General features: G+C 44.5%; 1 protein-coding gene across 1 annotated transcript in view; it reads right to left on the reverse strand.

Annotated features, from left to right (window-relative positions):
• LOC140736375 (piezo-type mechanosensitive ion channel component 2) overlaps window positions 1–20,969 on the reverse strand; it is a 232,857-nt gene that overhangs the window by 127,553 nt on the left and 84,335 nt on the right. The window contains exons 21-24 of the mRNA XM_073062358.1: window positions 13,537–13,633; window positions 10,951–11,119; window positions 5,992–6,081; window positions 2,900–3,012 (exon numbers count right to left, since the gene is read on the reverse strand). Of these exons, the coding sequence (XP_072918459.1) occupies window positions 2,900–3,012; window positions 5,992–6,081; window positions 10,951–11,119; window positions 13,537–13,633 (469 nt within the window). The remainder of the gene's footprint in view (window positions 1–2,899; window positions 3,013–5,991; window positions 6,082–10,950; window positions 11,120–13,536; window positions 13,634–20,969) is intronic.

Consider the following 20,969-nt stretch of genomic DNA (forward strand, 5'->3'; position numbering starts at 1 on the left):
GTCGCACAAGGCAAAGGAGCGCTTAGGGGTTTGCTTCAAGTCAGTAGGTTGGGCCTGAACAAATATACCCCGGTTGTCATGGGCTTTATAAAAAACATTTGTAGATGAGCGTGTCCCCAGAAAATCATTCGCAACCAGAAGCCCTGAATCCACAAACTGCTGAGGGCCAGATCAGTTGCATTCAGGTCAGGCTATAAATGGTGCAGCTATAAAGGAGGCAAGAGAGCGGCTAGATTTCCTCAGCAGTTTGACACCGAAAAACACTTAATAATTTCTGCAGATATACCCGTGGAGAGCATTTTGACCGGCTGCATCACCGCCTGGTATGGAGGATGGGTCGACTGCACAGGACTGAAGTAAGTTGCAGAGCTGTCGAATTAGTCAGCTCTATCATGCGTATTAGCCACAGTAGTATCCAAGACATCTTCAAGGATTGGTTCCACAGGAAAAGTGGCTTACATTATCAAGGACCCCACCACCCAGGACATGCCCTCTTCTCATTACCATCAGAAAGGAGATACAGAAGCCTGAAGGCACACACTCAGCAATTCAGGAACAGCTTCTTCCCCTCTGCCATCCAATTCCTAAATGGACATTGAACCCATCAACACTACCTCACTACTTTTAAAAAATTTCTGTTTTTGCACTAATCGTAATTTTACTATTTAATATACATCTACTTACTGTACTTAGTTTTTTTAATCATGTATTGCATTGTATTGCTGCCACGAAGTTAACAGGTTAACTTATGCAGTGAAATTAAACAAGATTCTGACTCTGAGGAGGTCCAGGTGTGATCTCCAGAAAGACATCTCATGTGCGAAGTGTCAATTCCAGACCAAACTTAATGTTCAAAAGCAGTGGCAAGGCTTGAATACTATTACCTCTTACAAAGTGCAACTAAGCAACATTAGTGACAACAAGGCTTCACTCCCAGACGAGGTTGTTTTGTTGGTTAAGACATGGAGGAACCTTCACGAATTCCCACAGCCCCCGATGACCTTGTGATTTCAGTCTCTGATGCCCACGTGAGAGCACCCTTCAGGAGGGTGAACACACTGAAAACACCTGGCCAAGATGGAGTACCTGGCCAAGTACTAAAGACCTGCGCTAATCAACTGGCTGGAGTGTTCACTGAAATCTTTAAGCCTCTCACTTCGGCAGTCTGAGGTACCCACCTGCTTCAGGCAGGCTTCAATTACACCAGTTTCTAAGAAGAATGTGGTAACCTGCCTCAATGACTATCATCCAGTAGCATTAACATCCATTGTGATGAAGTCCTTTGAGAGGCTGGTGATGAACCATGTCAACTCCTGCCTGAGAAGCAACCTGGATCTGCTCCAATTTGACTACCATCACAACAGGACCATAGCAGATGCCATTTCAGTGGCTCTTCATTCAGCCCTGGAACACCTGGACAGTGCAGATGCTTTTATCAGGATGTTCTTCATTAACTACAGAATGGTGTTCAATACTATCATCCCCTCAAAATTAATCAATAAGCTTGGCCTCAATATGTCCTTGTGCAATTAGATCCTCAATTTCCTCACTTGCAGATTCCAGTCAGTTCAGATTGGGAAAAACATCTCCACGATTTCCATCAGCTCGGGTGCATCACAGGCTATTTGCTTAATTCCCTGCTCTACTTGCTTTAACTTATGACCAAGAGTAAGAGCAGCTCCAATGCCACATTTAAGTTTGCTGTCATTTGTCGAATCAAAGCTGGTGATGAATCAACGTGTAGGAGGGAGATTGAAATTCTGGATGAGTGGTGCCACAACAACAACCACTCACTCAACGTCAGCAGGACCAAAGACCTGATTATTGACTTCAGGAGGAGGAAACCAAAGGTCCATGAGCCAGTCCTCATCAGATAATCAGAGGTGGAGAGGGTCAGCAAGTTTAAATTCCTCAGTGCTATCATTTCATGTTCTGGGTCCAGGGTGTAAATGTCATTATGAAGAAAGCACAGCAGTGCCTTTATTTCCTTAGAAGCTTACAAAGATTTAGAATGACATCTAAAACTTTGACATGCTTCTATAGATTTGTGGAGAGTATATTATCTGGTTGCATCATAGCCTGGTATGAAAACACCAATACCCTTGAATTGAAAATCCAACAAAAAGTAGTGGGTACGGTCCAGTCCATCACAGATAAAGCCCTCCCCACCATTAAACACATCTACTTGAAGTGCTGTCGCAGGAAAATAGCATCCATCGTCAAGGATCTCCCCACCCCACCATCACCCAGGCCATGCTCTCTTCTCACTGCGGCCATCAGGAAGGCGATACAGAAACCTCAGGATCCACGCCACCTGATTCAGGAACAGTTATTCCTTATCAGCCATTAGTCTCTTAAATCGCCGGAGGGGATAACTTCACTCGCCACATCACTGAACAGTTCCCACAACCTATGGACTCACTTTCAAGGACTCTTCTTCTCATGTTTTCAATATTTTTTTGCTTATTTCTTTATTTTCTTTTGTATTTGCACAGTTTGTCATCTTTCGCATGTTGAGTAATTGTCCTGTTGGGCACAATCTTTCATTGATTCTATTGTATTTCTTGTATTTACTGTGTATGTCCACATGAACTTGAATCTCAGTATTGTATATGGTGACATATATGCACTTTGATCACAAATTTATTTTGAATTTTGAACTTGTGAAATCTGTGCATGGGTTCTGCTGGGACTCAGTGTCTATCACTAACCAAGCCCCAACTGTTTCTCCAATAACACCAGCCTGACTGCAAGAGCCAAGTGGTGAAGGTCACAGAATCAGGGACAACCCTACTTTTGTTGAATGACTAGAGCAGTTTCCAGACAACTGGAGAAGCTAATAATGTCAGTAAACACTCAGTGTTAACAGTTCCCTTCAACTGTCCATGAAGAGACATACCTGGAGATGATTCCTCACCGTCTGGCTTTGAGTTTCTGACCCTGTGTAAGTTATTGACAGATCTCGGTACTGATTTCTTGTACCTCTCCTGTTTGGCTTTGATCCTTTCCATCCTAGTGAAGAGATTCAGGGAGAAGTGCGGAGAGAAGAGAGAAGATTGTCAGGGCCAGTAGACTGATGCTCCCTTGCCTTACTGCAGTAAAGCACTGATAACCCACTACCCGATTATTTGGAATTCCTGATGGGTTAGCATCTGACTTGCTGAGTATGCATCCTGCATTCCCTGTAAAATGCAGGGATCTGAGCTCCCGGGATCCATCCAGAACACAAGGGCCCCAGTTGGTGCAACCCCTCGAATACACAAGGGTCCCAGTTCCTGCATTCCCTCTAATACACAGGGGCCTGAGCTCCTGGGCTCCATCTAATACACAGGGCCCCCAGCTCCAGCCCTCCCTTTAATACACAGGGGCCTGAGCTCCTGGGCTCCATCTAATACACAGGGCCCCCAGCTCCAGCCCTCCCTTTAATACACAGGGGTCCCAGTACCTGCCCACCCTCTAATACACAGGGACCCCCAGCTCCCACATTCCCTATAATACACAGGGCCCCCAGCTCCAGCCCTCCCTTTAATACACAGGGGCCTGAGCTCCTGGGCTCCATCTAATACACAGGGCCCCCAGCTCCAGCCCTCCCTTTAATACACAGGGGTCCCAGTACCTGCCCACCCTCTAATACACAGGGCCCCCAGCTCCAGCCCTCCCTTTAATACACAGGGGTCCCAGTTCCTGCATTCCCTTTAATACACAAGGGCCAGAGCTCCTGGGCTCCATCTAATACACAAGGCCCCCAGCTCCAGCCCTCCCTTTAATACACAGGGACCCCCTGCTCCCACATTCCCTATAATACACAAGGGTCCCAGCTCCTGTATTCCCTTTAATACACAGGGACCCCAGCTCCCACGTTCCCTCTAATACATAGGGGCCCAAACTCTCATGTTCCCTCTAATAGACAGGGGCCTCAGTTCCCTCCCTCGAACACAGGGATTGCAGCTCCTGCCCACCCTCTAATACACAGGGACCCAAGCTCTCGCATTCCCTCGATACATAGGGGCCCCAGCTCCCATGTTCTCTCTAAAACACAGGGGCCACAGCTCCCACATTCTCCCTACTATACAGTGGCCCCCAGTTTTGCATTCCCTCTAATACTCTGGGGCCCCAATTCACTCCCTCCCTCTAATACACAGGGGCTGCATCTCCCACTTTCCCTCTAATAGACAGGGGCCATCGTCCGCACATTCCCTCTAATAGACAGGTCCCAGTCCCACATTCCCTCTGATACACTGTGGCCCCAGCTCCCACATTCCCTCTGATACACAGTGGCCCCAGCTCCCACATTCCCTCTGATACACAGTGGCCCCAGCTCCCACATTCCCTCTGATACACAGTGCCCCAGCTCCCACATTCCCTCTGATACACAGTGGCTCCAGCTCCCACATTCCCTCTGATACACAGTGGCCCCAGCTCCCACATTCCCTCCGATACACAGTGGCCCCAGCTCCCACATTCCCTCCGATACACAGTGGCCCCAGCTCCCACATTCCCTCCGATACACAGTGGCCCCAGCTCCCACATTCCCTCTGATACACAGTGCCCCAGCTCCCACATTCCCTCCGATACACAGTGGCCCCAGCTCCCACATTCCCTCCGATACACAGTGGCCCCAGCTCCCACATTCCCTCCGATACACAGTGGCCCCAGCTCCCACATTCCCTCTGATACACAGTGCCCCAGCTCCCACATTCCCTCTGATACACAGTGGCCCCAGCTCCCACATTCCCTCTGATACACAGTGTCCCCAGCTCCCACATTCCCTCTGATACACAGTGGCCCAGCTCCCACATTCCCTCTGATACACAGTGGCCCAGCTCCCACATTCCCTCTGATACACAGTGGCCCCAGCTTCCATCTCCCCTCTGATACACACCCTCCCTCTAACACACAGGGCCCCAAGCTCTCATGTTCCCTCTAATACAGTGTCCCCTAGTTCTCACCCTCCCTATACTACACAGGGGCTGCAGCTCCCACTCTCCCTCTAATAGACAGGGGCCACCATTCTCATGTTAGCTCTAATACACAGGGGTCCCAGCTCCTACGTTCCCTCAAATACACAGTGGTCCCAGCTCCTACGTTCCCTCAAATACACAGTAGTCCCAGCTCCGTGTTCCTTTTAATACACACGGTCCTAACTTCTTGCATTCCATCTACTATAAAGGGGACCCAGTTCCCACCCTCCCTCTAATAGACAGGGCCCCCAGTTTGCACCCTCTCTCTAATACACAGGGGCTACCAGTTCTCTCCCTCTGATAGACAGGGGCCCCAGTTCCCACCCTCCCTCTAGGAGACAAGGGTCCAAATTCCCACCCTCCTTCTAATACACAGGGGCCCCCAGTTTCCTCTCTCTAATAGACAGGGGCCCTGGTTCCCACCTTCTCTCTAATACACAGGGGCCTCCAGTTCTCTCCCTCTAATAGACAAGGGTCCCAGTTCCCACCCTCCATCTAATATACAGGGCCCCCAGTTCCTGCATACCCTCTAATACACAGTGGCCCCTCGTTTCCTCCCTCTAATAGACAGGGCTCCCAGTTACCTCCTTCTAATAGAAAGGGGCCCCAGTTACCTCCTTCTAATAGAAAGGGGCCCCAGTTACCTCCTTCTAATAGACAGGGGCCCCAGTTACCTCCCTCTAATATACATGAGCCCAGTTCCCACCCTCCCTCAGAAGTGGAGACAGAAGAGAGGGGTGAATTGAACTGTTCTTGCAAAGAGCTGTAACAGATACGACAGCCCGAAATGTCTCTTTCTGTTCTATCACCATGTTGCTGGCATATCTTCCACCAGCACCTTTGCTTGTCAGCATAAACAGCAATAAACAAACAAACCCGCTCTGGGCAATCACGAGGAGCTCTGTCCACTCCAGCTTTATGTTTAGCATTGTGAATTTGATGTGCAGGGAATTAAAGGTCAAATGTCCTGAGTGAGGAACTAGCCTGTTTCAGCACGTCACGCATTCCTCGCTGATTAAATCAAACTTACTGTTTCTTCAGCATCTCCATGGATTGCCGTTCTTTCTCCAGTCTCATTGTGATTCCTTTTTTCACTTTTGCTTCAAACAGTTCAGCTCCTCTGTGCAAACAAAAGAATTAGGTTTCTGCAAACCTGGTCATCTGAATACATACATCATTTGTAATATAATCATCTCTTTGCACTTTAAATTTCAACTTATCACCTTTCTGCATTTCACATTTACAAATATTGGGTTTTGGAATTGGTTTATTATTGTCACATGTATCGAGATACAGTGAAAAACTTGTCTTGCATACTGTTCATATAGATCAAATTATTACATTGTGCATTGAGGCAGAACAAGGTAAAACAATAACTGAACACAGAATAAAGTGTAACAGCTACAGAGAAAGGGCAGTGCAGTAAATGTGAGGTCTATTGCAACATCAGTTGACAGTCTCTCAGAACTCTGCTTTGAAATGAAGATCAACACTGGAGGCAAAACACAGAACCCTTTGCCAATAATGAGTCAAATAGCCTGTTATTTTGGACATTATCCACTGAAGGAGAAGTGTTAAGTAAGACATTGAACAACTTGAAAATTAAAAAAAAAAAATGACGCAGATGCTGGATACCAAAAATATAAACAGAAAATGGTGTTAACATTCAGTAGGTCGTGCGTCATTTGTGGGAAGAGAACCAGAGTTAATGTTTCAGGTCAAAGACCTGTCGCCAGAACTAGGAAGGAGACAGACAAAGCTGGTTCATCAGCTGGGAGCATAGGAAGAGGGAATCTCTATCTGCTAGGATATACCACGGTGAAGAAAGTTATCTGGTCAGTGAATAAATATGAGCAGTTAGAAAGTGACTAAAGACAGGCAATATGATGTAGGGCTTCTCCTGAATACAGAGCAGGAAGACATACCCAGCAGATCATTGGGGAGCTCTCCGTTCTGTTCATAGTTAGCGTAGGAGCTTAAACCTAATTAAGTTCCATGTGGCTTAGTTAGTTACAACTACTGATATAGTTGGTATAAGTTGGGAGCAGATATTCTCAGGGAAATAAGACCATAAGACCATAAGATATAGGAGCAGAAGTAGGCCATTCAGCCCATCGAGTCTGCTCCGCCATTCAATCATGGGCTCATCCAATTCCTCCAGTCATCACCACTCCCCTGCCTTCAACCCAAACCCTTTGATGCCCTGGCTAATCAAGAACCTATCTATCTCTGCCTTAAATACACCCAATGACTTGGCCTCCACAGCCACTCGTGGCAACAAATTCCACAGATTTACCACCCTCTGACTAAAGTAATTTCTCTGCATCTTAGTTCTAAAAGGACATCATTCAATCCTGAAGCCGTGCCCTCTTGTCCTGGACTCCCCTACCATGGGAAATAGCTTTGCCATATCTAATCTGTTCAGGCCTTTTAACATTTGGAATGTTTCTATGAGATCCCCCCTCATTCTCCTGAACTACAGGGAATACAGCCCAAGAGCTGCCAGACATTCCTCATACGGTAACCCTTTCATTCCTAGAATCATTCTTGTGAATCTTCTCTGAACCCTCTTCTCCAATGTCAGTATATCCTTTCTAAAATAAAGAGCCCAAAACTGCACACAATACTCCAAGTGTGGTCTCACGAGTGTCTTATAAAACCTCATCACATCCCTGCTCTTATATTCTATACCTATAGAAATGAATGCCAACATTGCATTCACCTTCTTCACAATTGACCCAACCTGGAGGTTAACCTTTAGGGTATCTTGCACAAGGACTCCCAAGTCCCTTTGCATCTCTGCATTTTGAATTCTATCCCCATCTAAATAATAGTCTGCTGGTTATTTCTTCCACCAAAGTGCATGACCATACACTTTCTAACATTGTACTTCAGTTGCTACTTCTTTGCCCATTCCCCTAAACTACCTAAGTCTCTCTGCAGGCTCTCTGTTTCCTCAACACTACCCACTCCTCCACCTATCTGTGTATCATTGGCAAATTTAGCCACAAATCCATTAATACCGTAGTCCAAATCATTGACATACATTGCAAAAAGCAGTGGACCCAACACCAACCCCTGTGGAACTCCACTGGTAATTGGCAGCCAGCCAGAATAGGATCCCTTTATTCCCACTCTCTGTTTTCTGCCGACCAGCCAATGCTCCACCCACGCTAGTAATTTCGTGTAATTCCATGGGCCCTTACGTTGCTAAGCAGCCTCATGTGTGGCACCCTGTCAAAGGCCTTCTGAAAATCCAAGTACACCACATCTACTGCATCTCCTTTGTCTACCCTGCTTGTAATTTCCTCAAAGAATTGCAGTAGGTTATTCAGGCAGGATTTTCCTTTCAGGAAACCATGCTGGCTTTGGCCCATCTTGTCATATGCCTCCAGGTACTCTGTAATCTCATCACTAACAATCAATTCCAACAACTTCCCAACCACTGTTATTAGACTAACAGATCTATAGTTTCCTTTCTGCTGTCTCCCACCCTTCTTAAATAGTGGTGTAACACTTTCAATTTTCCAGTCATCTGGTACAGTTCCAGAATCTATTGATTCTTGAAAGATCATCGTTAATGCCTCCGCAATCTCTCTAGCTACTTCCTTCAGAACCCGAGGGTGCATTCCATCAGGTCCAGGAGATTTATCCACCCTCAGATCATTAAGCTTCCTGAGCACCTTCTCAGTCATAATTTTCACTGCACAAACTTCACTTCCCTGACACTCTTGAATGTTCAGTATACTGCAGACGTCTTCCATTGTGAAGACTGATGCAAAATACACATTGGTTCTTCTGCCATCTCTCATTACAATATCTTCAGCGTCATTTTGTATTGGTCCTATATCTACCCTCAGCTCTCTTTTACCCTTTATATACTTAAAAAAGCTTTTAGTATCTTCTTTGACTTTAGTCACCAGCTTCCTCTCATAATTCATCTTTTCCTTCCAAATTACCTTCTTAGTTTCCTTCTGCAAATTTTTAAAAGCTCCCCAATCTTCCCACTAGGTCTGGATTCCTTGTATGCCCTCTCTTTTGCTTTTACTTTGGCTCTGACTTCACTTGTCAGTCACGGTAGAGTCTTTCTTTCTTTTGAAAATTTCTTTTTATTTGGAATCTATCTGTCTTGCACTGCCCTCATTTTTCACAGTAACTCCAGCCATTGCTGCTCTGCTGTCCTTCCTGCAAATGTCCCTTTCTAGTCAACTTCGGTCAGTTCTCCTCTCATGCCATTGTAATTTCCTAAATGCACAGCAGAAATGTGGCAAATGTACAGGGAACATTTGCATGGCATTCTGCATTGGTATATTCCACTGATGCAGGGAAATGATGGTAGGGTAAAAGAACCATGGTGTAACAAAGAATGTAGAAAATCTAGTCAAGAAGAAAAGAAAAACTTTGAAAGGTTCAAGAAACTAGGTACTGTTAGAGCTCTAGAAGGTGCCAAGAAGGAGCAGAAGAATGAAATTAGGAGAGCAAGAAGGGGCCATGAAAAGGCTTTGGTGAGCAGGATTTAGGAAAACCCCAAGGCATTCTACAAGTATGGGAAGAGCAAGAGGATGAGCCGTGTGAGAGTGAGAGTGGATACATGTGCAAGAAGCCGGAGGAGGTAGTGGAAGTACTTAATGGATACTTTGCTTCAGTATTCACCGGGGAAAAGGACCTTGGCAATTGTGGAGATGACATAAAGTGGACTGAAATGCTTGAGTGTATAGACATTGTGGATTGTCAGAGATTACAGCGGGATCTGGGCTGAGTTGGAGTTCAACCCAGATAAGTGTGAAGTGGTTCATTTCATTAGGTCAAATTTGAAGACAGAATATAATATTAATGGTAAAACTCTTGGCAGTGTGGAGGATTAGTGAGATCTTGGGGTCCATGTCCATAGGACACTCAAAGATGCTGCACAAGTTGACAGTGTTGTTAAGAAGGCATATGATGTGTTGGCCTTCATCAACCATGGGATTGAGTTCAAGAGCTGTGAGGTAATGTTAAAGCTATACAAGACCTTAGTTAGACCCCACTTGGAGTACTGTGTTCAGTTCTGGTCACCTCACTACAGGAAGGGTGTGGATGTTATAGAGAGAGTGCAGAGGAGATTTACAAGGGTGTTGCCTGGATTGGGGAGCATGCCTTATGAGAATGGGTTGAGTGAACTTGGCTTTTTCTCCTTGGAGCAATGGAGGATGAGATGTAACCTGATAGAGGTGTATACAATGATGAGAGGCATTGAACGTGTGGATAGCCAGAGGCTTTTTCCCAGGGCTGAAATGGGAAAATGAGGGGGCATAGTTTTAAGGTGTTTGGAAGGAGGTATAAGGGGGATGTCAGAGGTAAGTTTTTTTTTACACAGAGAGCGGTGGCTGTATGGAATGCACTGCCAGCAAAGGTGGTAGAAATGGATACAATAGGGTCTTTTAAGAGACTCTTAGATTAGTACATGGAGCTCAGAAGAATAGAGGGCTATGTGGTAGGGAAATTCTAGGCAGCTTCTAGAGTGGGTTACATGGTTGGTAAAACATTGTGGGCCACAGGGCCTGTAACGTTTCTACGTTTCTAACTCCTTTCAGGTTACAAGCCATGCTGCACTTTACTGAGGCACTGAAGAAACACAGCAACAGAGGTGTGGAATTTCTACTTAACTATCTCTCAAGTGGATAGCTAAATCATAGAAATCATTTGATGAATATTCAACATCAATCCCTATCTTTCCCTAGTGCCAATAAGCATAGTTTTCCCAACAAAAATTCAGAGAGAGGTGTGCAGGTAAACCAGCCTTGGAAGATCACCCCTGTGTGGGAACTAATGAATTGCAGCTTATTAGTAATCACCTTGAAGGAATCAGCTAACACCATGTTTGAAATGAATTGGAGATGGGAGTCTCTGAACCAACATATTCAATGGTGCACACAGCCCTGCATAAATGCCACAAAGAAGAGGTTATCCAGGGTCTAGAATGATTGAAGCCTACAGGAATGATTCTCACCTTGCTGCCAGGAGCTTTGAAGCCTTCAGATCTGCGACCACATGCAGAAAGTAGTAGCTCAGAAAGACTCTCCGCTGGGCTAGTAGGAAGAGGAAGCAGACACTATCCCAGATAATGCCCGCCTGCTTGCTTGGGACTTCACAGGCTTCATGCAGGTTGTCCGTATTTGCTGGAAACATATAGGGACATATGTAAAACATATACATTTAGAGTGATGCCATCAGGGACCTGAGCACCAACATCTCAGGGCCAGCCAATTGTCATGTTCTTCCTATCAACTGTCTCTGCTTCCCTCCAGAGGGTATTCTTCTGTGAAGATATTGTTTGGGTTTGCAGATCTCCAGGACCTACCTGAAGCCCACAGAGATTTAAAAACTAACATATCTCCTAGATTCCACTTCAAGCAACTTAAATGAAAATCCATGGAACCTTATAGAAAGAATTCCCTTTGAACCATTTTGTTTTTGAAACTATAGGAGAAAGAGGAAGAGGTCACTGGCCAAGAATCCTCTGATTGGGTAAGTGAATGCCTTTGCTATGTCCAAGTTGTGTAGCATGGTGGGACACCACAAACAGGGCCCATGTCGATCAAACAATGTCAATGGTGTGGGGCTAGGCATTTGGAGGTAGAAAGTCACGTTATTCCCTGTCATCAACCATCTTCCAATAGTTTAGCCACTGGCCTCATACCAAGAATGGGGTGAGGGAGTGTGAACTGGCAGAACATTTTGAACACCACTTCCATGAAATTCAACTGAATCGTGCTTTTTTATCCAGCAAAATACAATTAAAACTCTATTGAATTTTTTGGACAGAGTTTCTAGTTTGTTTCATATCAATTAAAAAAATGAGCTAGAAACATTCCAAAATGTCACCTTTGTGATGCTGATGTGATTTCACATCAGGGCTCATGTGGCAATGTTACTCTCCTTGCTATGATCCTATGAAGCAGCACAGGGGAGGCTAGGACTAGTCGTCTTGGGAGTGTCAGTTACTGGGCAGACCAGGAGAACGTTGTCTTCCCAGCACATTCCCCCACTTTGCCAATGATTTCCCATCATATTCCCCTGGTCTGCCAAGCAACAAGCCCCTCTCACCAATCTTCTGACTGCTCCAGCAAAAAGAGTGAGCAGCACTTCCCATATCATCCCTCCAGGAGGTTGGGCTCATCCTGATCCCAATCCCACCACACAAATCCTGATCTTACCCAGGACCCTCCTAACACCAGTTGCTAACCTTCCCAGTTTTTGCCTTGCCAATGTCACTGACCTTCCTCAACACAGTCCATTGAACCCTCCCTCAAAAGGAAGCAACAATCTACCCCGATCCTGGCAATAGCACTCTGATAAACAGCCAACTCATCAATAACAAATACTGATTTTGGTCCCCCTATCTTAGAAAGGATGTGCTGATGTTGGAGAGAGTTCAGAGAAGATTCACTAGGATGATTCCTGGAATGCAGGGACTAACATATGAGGAGCGTTTATCGGCTCTTGGATTGTATTCATTAGAGTATAGAAGAATGAGAGGGGATCTCATAGAAACATTTCAAATGTTGAAAGGGTTGGACAGAGTAGATGTGGAAGGGCTGTTTCCCTTGGTGGGTGAGCCCAGGACAAGAGGTCACAGTCTTAGAATTAGAGGGTACCCATTTAAAACGGAGATGAGGAGAAATTTTTTTAGCCAGAGGGTCGTGGATTTATGGAATTTGTTGCCACATACAGCTGTGGAGGCCCAATCATTGAAGGTTTTTAAGGAGGAGATTGACAGTATCTGATTAGTCAGGGTATCAAGGGATATGAGAAAAAAACCGGAAATTGGAACTAGACGGGAGAATAGTTTAGCTCATGGTGGAGTGGTGGAGCAGACTCGATGGACCGAATGGCCTACTTCTGCTCCTTTGTCGTGATCATTGCCCATCTGTCTTCACACATCGCTCATCCTCCCTCGTCTCCTGATCATCACTTCCCTCAATCTCTACAAATATACTGCTGATATTGGCTGAACTCCCCCAGCACCAGATGCTTGTCTCCCTTGATCCTTGACAACACTAAATACTGAACTTCCCCGATCTCTCCCAACACCAAACAATGATCTCCCTCAATATCTGACCTCAATCCTCCCCAATACCAAACGCCAATCTTGCCTTGATCCCCCTCAACACTGGCTGCTCATCTATCCCATTGCCCCTTTCCCCTAAAATGCCATTCTGTTTTCCTGCTCCCAATCCACCCTCCCCACTAAAGCTAGTTCTGATTATTTTCCTCATCCCTCATTCTCATTGACAGTGGTCCAAGAGGTCACCAAGCTCAGCATTGGGATGGGTGATAGCTGCCACATTCAATCAGCTCTCTGTGGAAGGCCAGTGCCCATCCCAGACACACACTGGGTGCTCTGGATCTTCCTGACAAGTACTTCTAGGTGTCCTAATGTTTAATTAGAGGATAATTCTGCAAATTGGTACTGGATGTTGTTAAGCAGCATGATAGTTCTGATACAGTGGAGAATTCCTTACATCATGCACCCCATGCAGGGAATCTCACGTTTGACTTCTAAGTCTGGTGAAACAAACTATTATCTACTCACGCAGATCATACTCCGTGATCGTACAAGCCATTCCAAACGTCTGCACCACCCAGCAGTTCCTCTCAAGCAAGCTTTTCAAGTAGACACAGGAGCCAATCTGTCAGGGGTCAATCAGAGCACGAGTTAATTTGCCATCAAATTTGTCGCAGCGGGTTTGACCGCCTCTGCAACGTTTCTATTTCCCTCTCCCATTTAAAAAAACATGGTCAGCAAAGTGAGAGCCAAAGGCTAGAGCGAGTGCGCGTTCCGCTGGTGAACAATGACTAGGGACACCATGCATCAGCAAAAGCACCTGCTTAAATATGTTCCTCCTTTAAGAAAATGTACTTTTGAAAGAGCATTCACTTAAGTGTCTGTATGCATTAACAGTTAAGTACAGATTCTTCGCTAAGCAAGCTCCACTGATTAACCATGCTCACACACTGTTAAATGTGCTGAATGAAAGGAATACAGGATACAGATCCCCAGTCTGTGCGGCAAACAGAATCCTGGAGCGGGGGGTGGAAGCAAACCCCCAGGTCGAAGTCAATGAGTTTAAACCAATGCTCCTTATTTTCTCATATTTTATTTCATGTTTGTGGATGGAAAGAAAGAGACAGGAAGTTAAAATGTTCATTAAGGCCAAACAGGGATATAGGAGTAACTGTATTTTACATATTATTTGTTAATTGAATTAATCTAATCAATAAATATACCACAGGGCACCTTAGTTCCATGGAATAGCCATGCTGTGTTTGGGACCATCAGGGGTAAGGGAATGGTCGTCAATGAGGGCACAAGCTCCAGAAGTCTAACCTTGACATCATTACACTCTGCCTGTGAGCTGTGTGCTCTGAGAACAGCACATTTCCAGAGATGCTCACAAGGCTACAGGCAGAGAGCGAATGGGTGACTACTAAAGAGCAGGTCATGACAAGATCTCCCAGAGCATTTTGCTCCCTCACTGGTATTTAGTTCTGAACTCTGTGTTTGGGGGTGGGGGAGAGAGGAATTCTCTGAGGATCAAAGACCACAGATGAGACCACAACACCATGACAATTTGAAAGAGGCAGGGTGGAGGGAAGGAACGGCAGACCAAGTAGCAGGCACCAGTATTGAAAGGAATTGACTTTATAACTTACATCCTTCATATGCATGAGGAGTAAAAATCATTGTTACATTTCTGTCTAAATGTGCAATGTGCAATTTATAGTAATTTGTAATAAATAGTATGTACAACAGGACAGTCAATATAACATAGAAATACAATTGTATCAGCATGAATTAATCAGTCTGATGGCCTGGTGGAAGAAGCTGTCCCGGAGCCTGTTGGTCCTGGCTTTTATGCTACGGTACTGTTTCCCAGATGGTAGCAGCTGGAACAGTTTGTGGTTGGGGTGACTTGGGTCCCCAATGATCCTTCGGGCCCTTTTTACACATCTGTCTTTGTAAATGTCCTAAATAGTGGGGAATTCACATCTATAGATGTGCTGGGCTGTCCACGCCACTCTCTGCAGAGTCCTGCGATTGAGGGAAGTACAGTTCCTGTACCAGGCAGTGATACAGCCAGTCAGGATGCTCTCAATTGTGTCCCTGTAGAAAGGATTTGGGGGCCCATACCAAACTTCTTCAACGTCTAAAGTGAAAGAGACGCTGTGGTGCTTTTTCCACCACACAGCCAGTATGTACAGACCACGTGAGATCCTTGGTGATGTGAATGCCAAGAACTTAAAACTGTTCACCCTCTCGACCCCAGATTTATTGATGTCTATAGGGGTTAGCCTGTCTCCATTCCTCTTGTAGTTCATAACCAGCTCCTTTGTTTTTGTTTGCAAAATTGAGGGAGAAGTTGTTTTCTTGACACCACTGTGTCAAGGTAATGACTTCTTTGTAGGTTGCCTCATTATTATTTGAGATTAGGCCAATAATGGTGTATCATCAGCAAATTTAATTAGCAGATTGGAACTGTGGGAGGCTACACAGTCATGGGTATACAGAGAGTAAAGGAGTGGGTTAGGACACAGCCCTGAGGGGCACCTGTGTTAACGATCAGAGGGCAGAGGTGAGGGAGCCCACTCTTACTACCTGCTGGCGATCTGACAGGAAGCCCAGGATCTAGCTACACAAGGCAAGGTGAAGGCCGAGGTCTCTGAGCTTCTTGTAATGAAAGATGATTTCCTCTACTTCAGGGAAGTGTATTTGGACTTGGTCTAGGTGTTTCGGATACAATTTTCATAACAGTTGATGACTCAGAAGAGTGGTGCATTAAACTGAGAAGAGAATAGTGGTAGAGTGCTTGGAGATAGAGACAAGATAGTGGATCGGTTGCAGATAGAGCTTGATGCTGAAGAATGAGGTGCATTACATTTTGGCAGGATGAATAAGATGAGTCAACATGAAACACAGAAATCAGAAGCAAGAATCAATCACTCAGCCTACTTAGCCTGCTCCACTATCCAATTCAATCATAGCTGATTGTCCAAATTCAATCCCTTATTCACACTTTCTCCCCATATCCCTTGATTTGACCTCAGCTACCTTCTGTGATAGGAAATTTGAGGTTCTCCACTCTGTGTGGACAAATTTCTCCACACTTATGTCCTAAATTACATTTCCTACATTATTAAGCAGTGTCATCAAGTTCTAGACTTTCTTGGAACATCCTTCCTTCATCACATCTGTTCAGTCCCACCAGGATTTTATAAGTTTCATTGAAGTTCAGTTTTCTTCCAAACTCTAACAACTATAAGTCCAATTCCTCTTCTTATGTGGATCCCATCATACCATGAATTAGTCTGATGAATCTCTACTGCTGTCACCCCATGTTAATAACATTCTTTCTCAGATAAGGGGACCAGAACTGCACACAATACTTATGGTGCATTCCCACCCTGACCTTATAGAAATGCAACGAGACAACCCTGCAGTGGAAATATATCTGTCATCCTTAAGTTTTTACGAATTTATAACTTTTGTTAAATGCAATGTGACAAAATGGAATCTGTGTGATCCCAGAGTACTTTGTTGGTTTGCTGATGTGTGTGCGTTTTGTGGCAGGGAGTGTTTTGACACCAGAGAAAAACAGGACATTGGGGTGGTGATATGGATGCAGGTAAGTAAGGAATGCAGTTATGGGATCGAATGATTTCAAAGACATGAAATTGTCTTTATTGAAGACAATGTAAATGCAATTTATTGAATTACATAGAATTACTGAAATCTGTAAACATATAAAAATGATCTGCTTTGAGCTGCAAGACTGAAGCTACCTACTGACAACTTAACTTAACATATGGAGTATTTACTACCGTGCAAGTAGTAAATATGTTCATCATTTGATCCACTCTGAGTTTGTTGTAGTCTGTTGCTGTATATGAGAAGACCTAGGTGAACAGTGCACGACGCTACTCCTGTACTCAAACCTTCTGACTATGAAAGCCCTCATACTGTTTGTCTTCTTATCTAAGACACCCAAAACTCATTGCATCCCATTCTTTCTCATTTTATTGCCATTCAGATAATGATCTGCCTTCCTGTCTTTATCACCAAAGTGGATAACCACACATTACTCTATCTACTATACATCTGCCAACTCACTCAACCTGTCCAAATCACTGGATCCTCCACAACTCTATCCAACCTAGCATCCTTCCTCCACAAACTTGGAGATATTTCCATTTAATTCCTACATTTAAGTCATTATTATGTATCGTAAATAAGCTGGGCTCCAATTAACAAAATGACTGCCATTTGGAAAACAACCTGTGTAGTCCCACTCTTTGTTCAAAGTGCATTATCATCAAAGTTTGTGTACTATATACTGTACAACCTTGAGATTCGTCTTGTTGCAGGCAGACACTAAACGAAACAGCACAATAGAACCCATTAAAAACCCCACACAACAAAGACTGTCAAACACCCAAAGTGTAAAAAACAGATCATGCAAATGATAAAAATGTAAACAAATAACACCCAGAACATGAACCACAGAGTCCCTGAAAGTGAATCCAGCAAGTTCAGCATGAGACAGGCAAACCTCAGAGTAGTGAGCTGAACACGGTTCATCCTTTGCCCTCGGCCTTGATACCTTGACCTTCTTAATCTGGCTTGGCACTTAAACATGCCAAACATCAGTTCATTTTTCGCTCTTGTGCCTGGGCCCAAGTCTGCTGTAGCAGTGACTGCTGTGGCCATGTCTGCATTCTCAAAAATCCAATCACAAGCAAGAGAAAGTCTGCAGATGCTGGAAATCCAAGCAACACACACAAAATTCTGGAGGAACTCAGCAGGCCAGGCAGCATCGATGGAAAAGAGTACAGTCAATGTTTCAGGCCGAGACTATTCATCAGGAGCCGTCCTGATGTAAGGTCTCGGACCATAACTTCAACTGTATTCTTTTTCATAGACGCTACCTGGCCTGCTGAGTTCCTCTGGCATTCTGTGTGTGTTTCTCTAAAATCTAGTTCGCTGAATCCTACAGGATCTCGTAAAAATGTCAGGTCATACTGACGGTTCAAAAACACAATTCCAAAAGAGGTATTACACAGACTGTGGATTACAGTGATTTTAGTCCAGAAAATGTGTAATTAATGGAATAGTTAGTAGTTTTGTCTGCTGCCATGCTGCCCCTCTCTCCTGAAATACTGTAGTGCTTACAGCAAGATTTCTCATTGCTTCCTTCTCATTACACAAAACCAGTGCAAGGATGTCTAGGAAACCCTCTTCCACAGTATTGTAACTCATTTGGTCAGCCCAACCAATTTGTAGATTAGAGTTAATTTTGCCCGATTTCTAGGCTCAGCATGTAATTTAGTCCAATCATTCCCATGTCTCACCAGCTCCATCTTTCCTATACCTGTCTGCCAACTGGTTCTTGTCTAGATCAGTACATTTGTTTTAGCTTTGCACACTGATCTCTTTTTTTATTCTCCTTTACACCTGTGTACTGGAAATAACATTAAACTATCTCCAGTCTTATCACAGGCCTTTTGAAAGTTCCGATACACCACACCTATCAGCCTCTGCCATCCGCTTTACTATTCAAATCATCACTAAATTCTAGTCAGTTTGTCAAAGAGGCCCAAACTTGTTCCTTTGCTGTATTGTTCCATGTTCCTTTATTTCAGTTCAGGACACTGGTCTTGGAACTAACTCCTTCACACTATAGTTTGATGCATTTTATTATATTATGGTCACCCCTCTCACTTACAGCAAGATTTCTCATTGCTTCCTTCTCATTACACAAAACCAGTGCAAGGATGTCTAGGAAATCCTCTTCCACAGTATTGTAACTCATTTGGTCAGCCCAACTGATTTGTAGATTAGAGTTAATTTTGCCCGATTTCTAGGCTCAGCATGTAATTTAGTCCAATTACACATTTTTTGTTTAACATTGTTGGTCAGGTTGATTTAACAAATTTTCTTGCTTCACCTAATGCTCCTGCTTAATTATGCAGCCCAAGGCATGAAAGTGGCTTCCCAGTATATTAACATTAGAGTAGCCAGGAGCCACTTCTCCCACACGATTGGAACCTGCTCCATATGTGAGAAATTGAGTCTCAGCACTTGCTACATTTATCACAGATCTCACTACTTGTATCTCATGTTAAATCACTTCCTGAAGCAAAATTCACCCTGTTCATTAAATCTTCCCTGTGATTATCATCCCTCCTGCTAAATCTTATACTTTTAACTCTCCCGGATCCATCTATAACTTGTACAAATCAAATATCATTTCACTACTGTAAAACTCTGTTAACCCTGCACATGTAGGACTTCACTGATGCTGGACTGGCAATTTTTCGGCATTAGAAGATGTATTTTGTTAATAGCAGCAGATTTTCCAGAATAGTATTTTGTTAATGCTCAAATACACTCTTTATTACTTTTTTTGAAAATATATTATACAGTGACATTTCATTTAACCAGGAAGGCTCAAGTGAACAAGGCCAACAGAACCAGGATCTTGGAACAGCGCAGGATGTGTGAATGGATGGGCAGCATTGAAACAGGGTCCCGAGCGAGTGGTAGGAGGGTGTGAGAAGCAGACTCCAGTGAGTGGAGGGAGAAATAGGGCTTCTGGTGAGCGAGCGAGGAACGTGGCAAAAATTACACGGTGAGCCAGAGTCAAGCCATTGGAGCGTGGATTACTGGAGTTTTATTATAAGGTGCCCAAAGTGCTCCCTCTAATCAGAGAAATATAGAAACACAGAACCATAGAAAACCTACAGCACAATACAGGCCCTTTGGCCAGCAAAGCTGTGCCAAATATGCCCTTACATTAGAAATTACCTAAAATTACTCATATTTTAATGAGCTCCATGTACCTGTCCAGGAGTCTCTTAAAAGACCCTATTCTATGTTCTATACTACTGGACAGGTATATGGAGGAATTTAAGGTGGGGGGTTATATGGGAGGCAGGGTTTAAGGGTCAGCACAACACTGTGGACCGAAGGGCCTGTACTGTGCTGTATTGTTCTATGTTCTATGTATCTGCCTCCACCATTGTCGCCGGCAGCCCATTCCACACACTCACCACTCTCTGCATAAGAAACTTACCCCTGACATCTCCTCTGTACGTACTTCCAAGCACCAAGTATGTGTCCTCGCATACTAGCCATTTCAGTCCTGGGGAAAAGCCTCCGACTATCCACACGATCAATGCCTCTCATCATCTTATACACCTCTATCAGGTCACCTCTCATCTTCCGTCACTCCAAGGAAAAAAGGCCGAGTTCACTCAACCTATTCTCATAAGGCATGCTCCCCAATCCAGGCAACATCCTTGTAAATCGCCTTTGCATCCTTTCTATGGCTTCCATATCCTTCCTATGGTGAGGCAACCAGAACTGAGCACAGTATTCTAAGTGGGGTCTGACCAGGGCCCTAAATAGCTGCAACATTACCTCTCGGCTCCTAAACTCAATCCCATGTTTGATGAAGGCCAATGCACCATATGCTATCTTAACCACAGAGTCAAACTACGTAGCAGCTTTGTGTGTCCAATGGACTCGGTCCACAAGATCCCTCTGATCCTCCACACTGCCAAGAGTCTTACCATTAATACTATATTCTGTCATCATATTTGACCTACCAAAATGAAACACTTCACACTTATCTGGATTGAACTCCATCTGCCACTTCTCAGCCCAGTTTTGCATCCTAACAATGTCCCACTGTAACCTCTGACAACCCTCCACACTATCCACAACAACTCCAACCTATGCGTCATCAGCAAATTTACTAACCCATCGCTCCACTTCCTCATCCAGGTCATTTATAAAAATCACGAAGAGTAGGGGTCCCAGAACAGATCCCTGAGGCACGCCACTGGTGACCGACCTCCATGCAGAATATAACCCATCTACAAACACTCTTTGCCTTCTGTGGGCAAGCTAGTTCTGGATCCACAAAGCAATGTCCCCTTGGATCCCATGCCTCCTTACTTTAATAA

This window comes from Hemitrygon akajei, chromosome 11 (assembly GCF_048418815.1).
Source record: "Hemitrygon akajei chromosome 11, sHemAka1.3, whole genome shotgun sequence".
In the NCBI taxonomy this organism is placed as follows: domain Eukaryota; kingdom Metazoa; phylum Chordata; class Chondrichthyes; order Myliobatiformes; family Dasyatidae; genus Hemitrygon; species Hemitrygon akajei.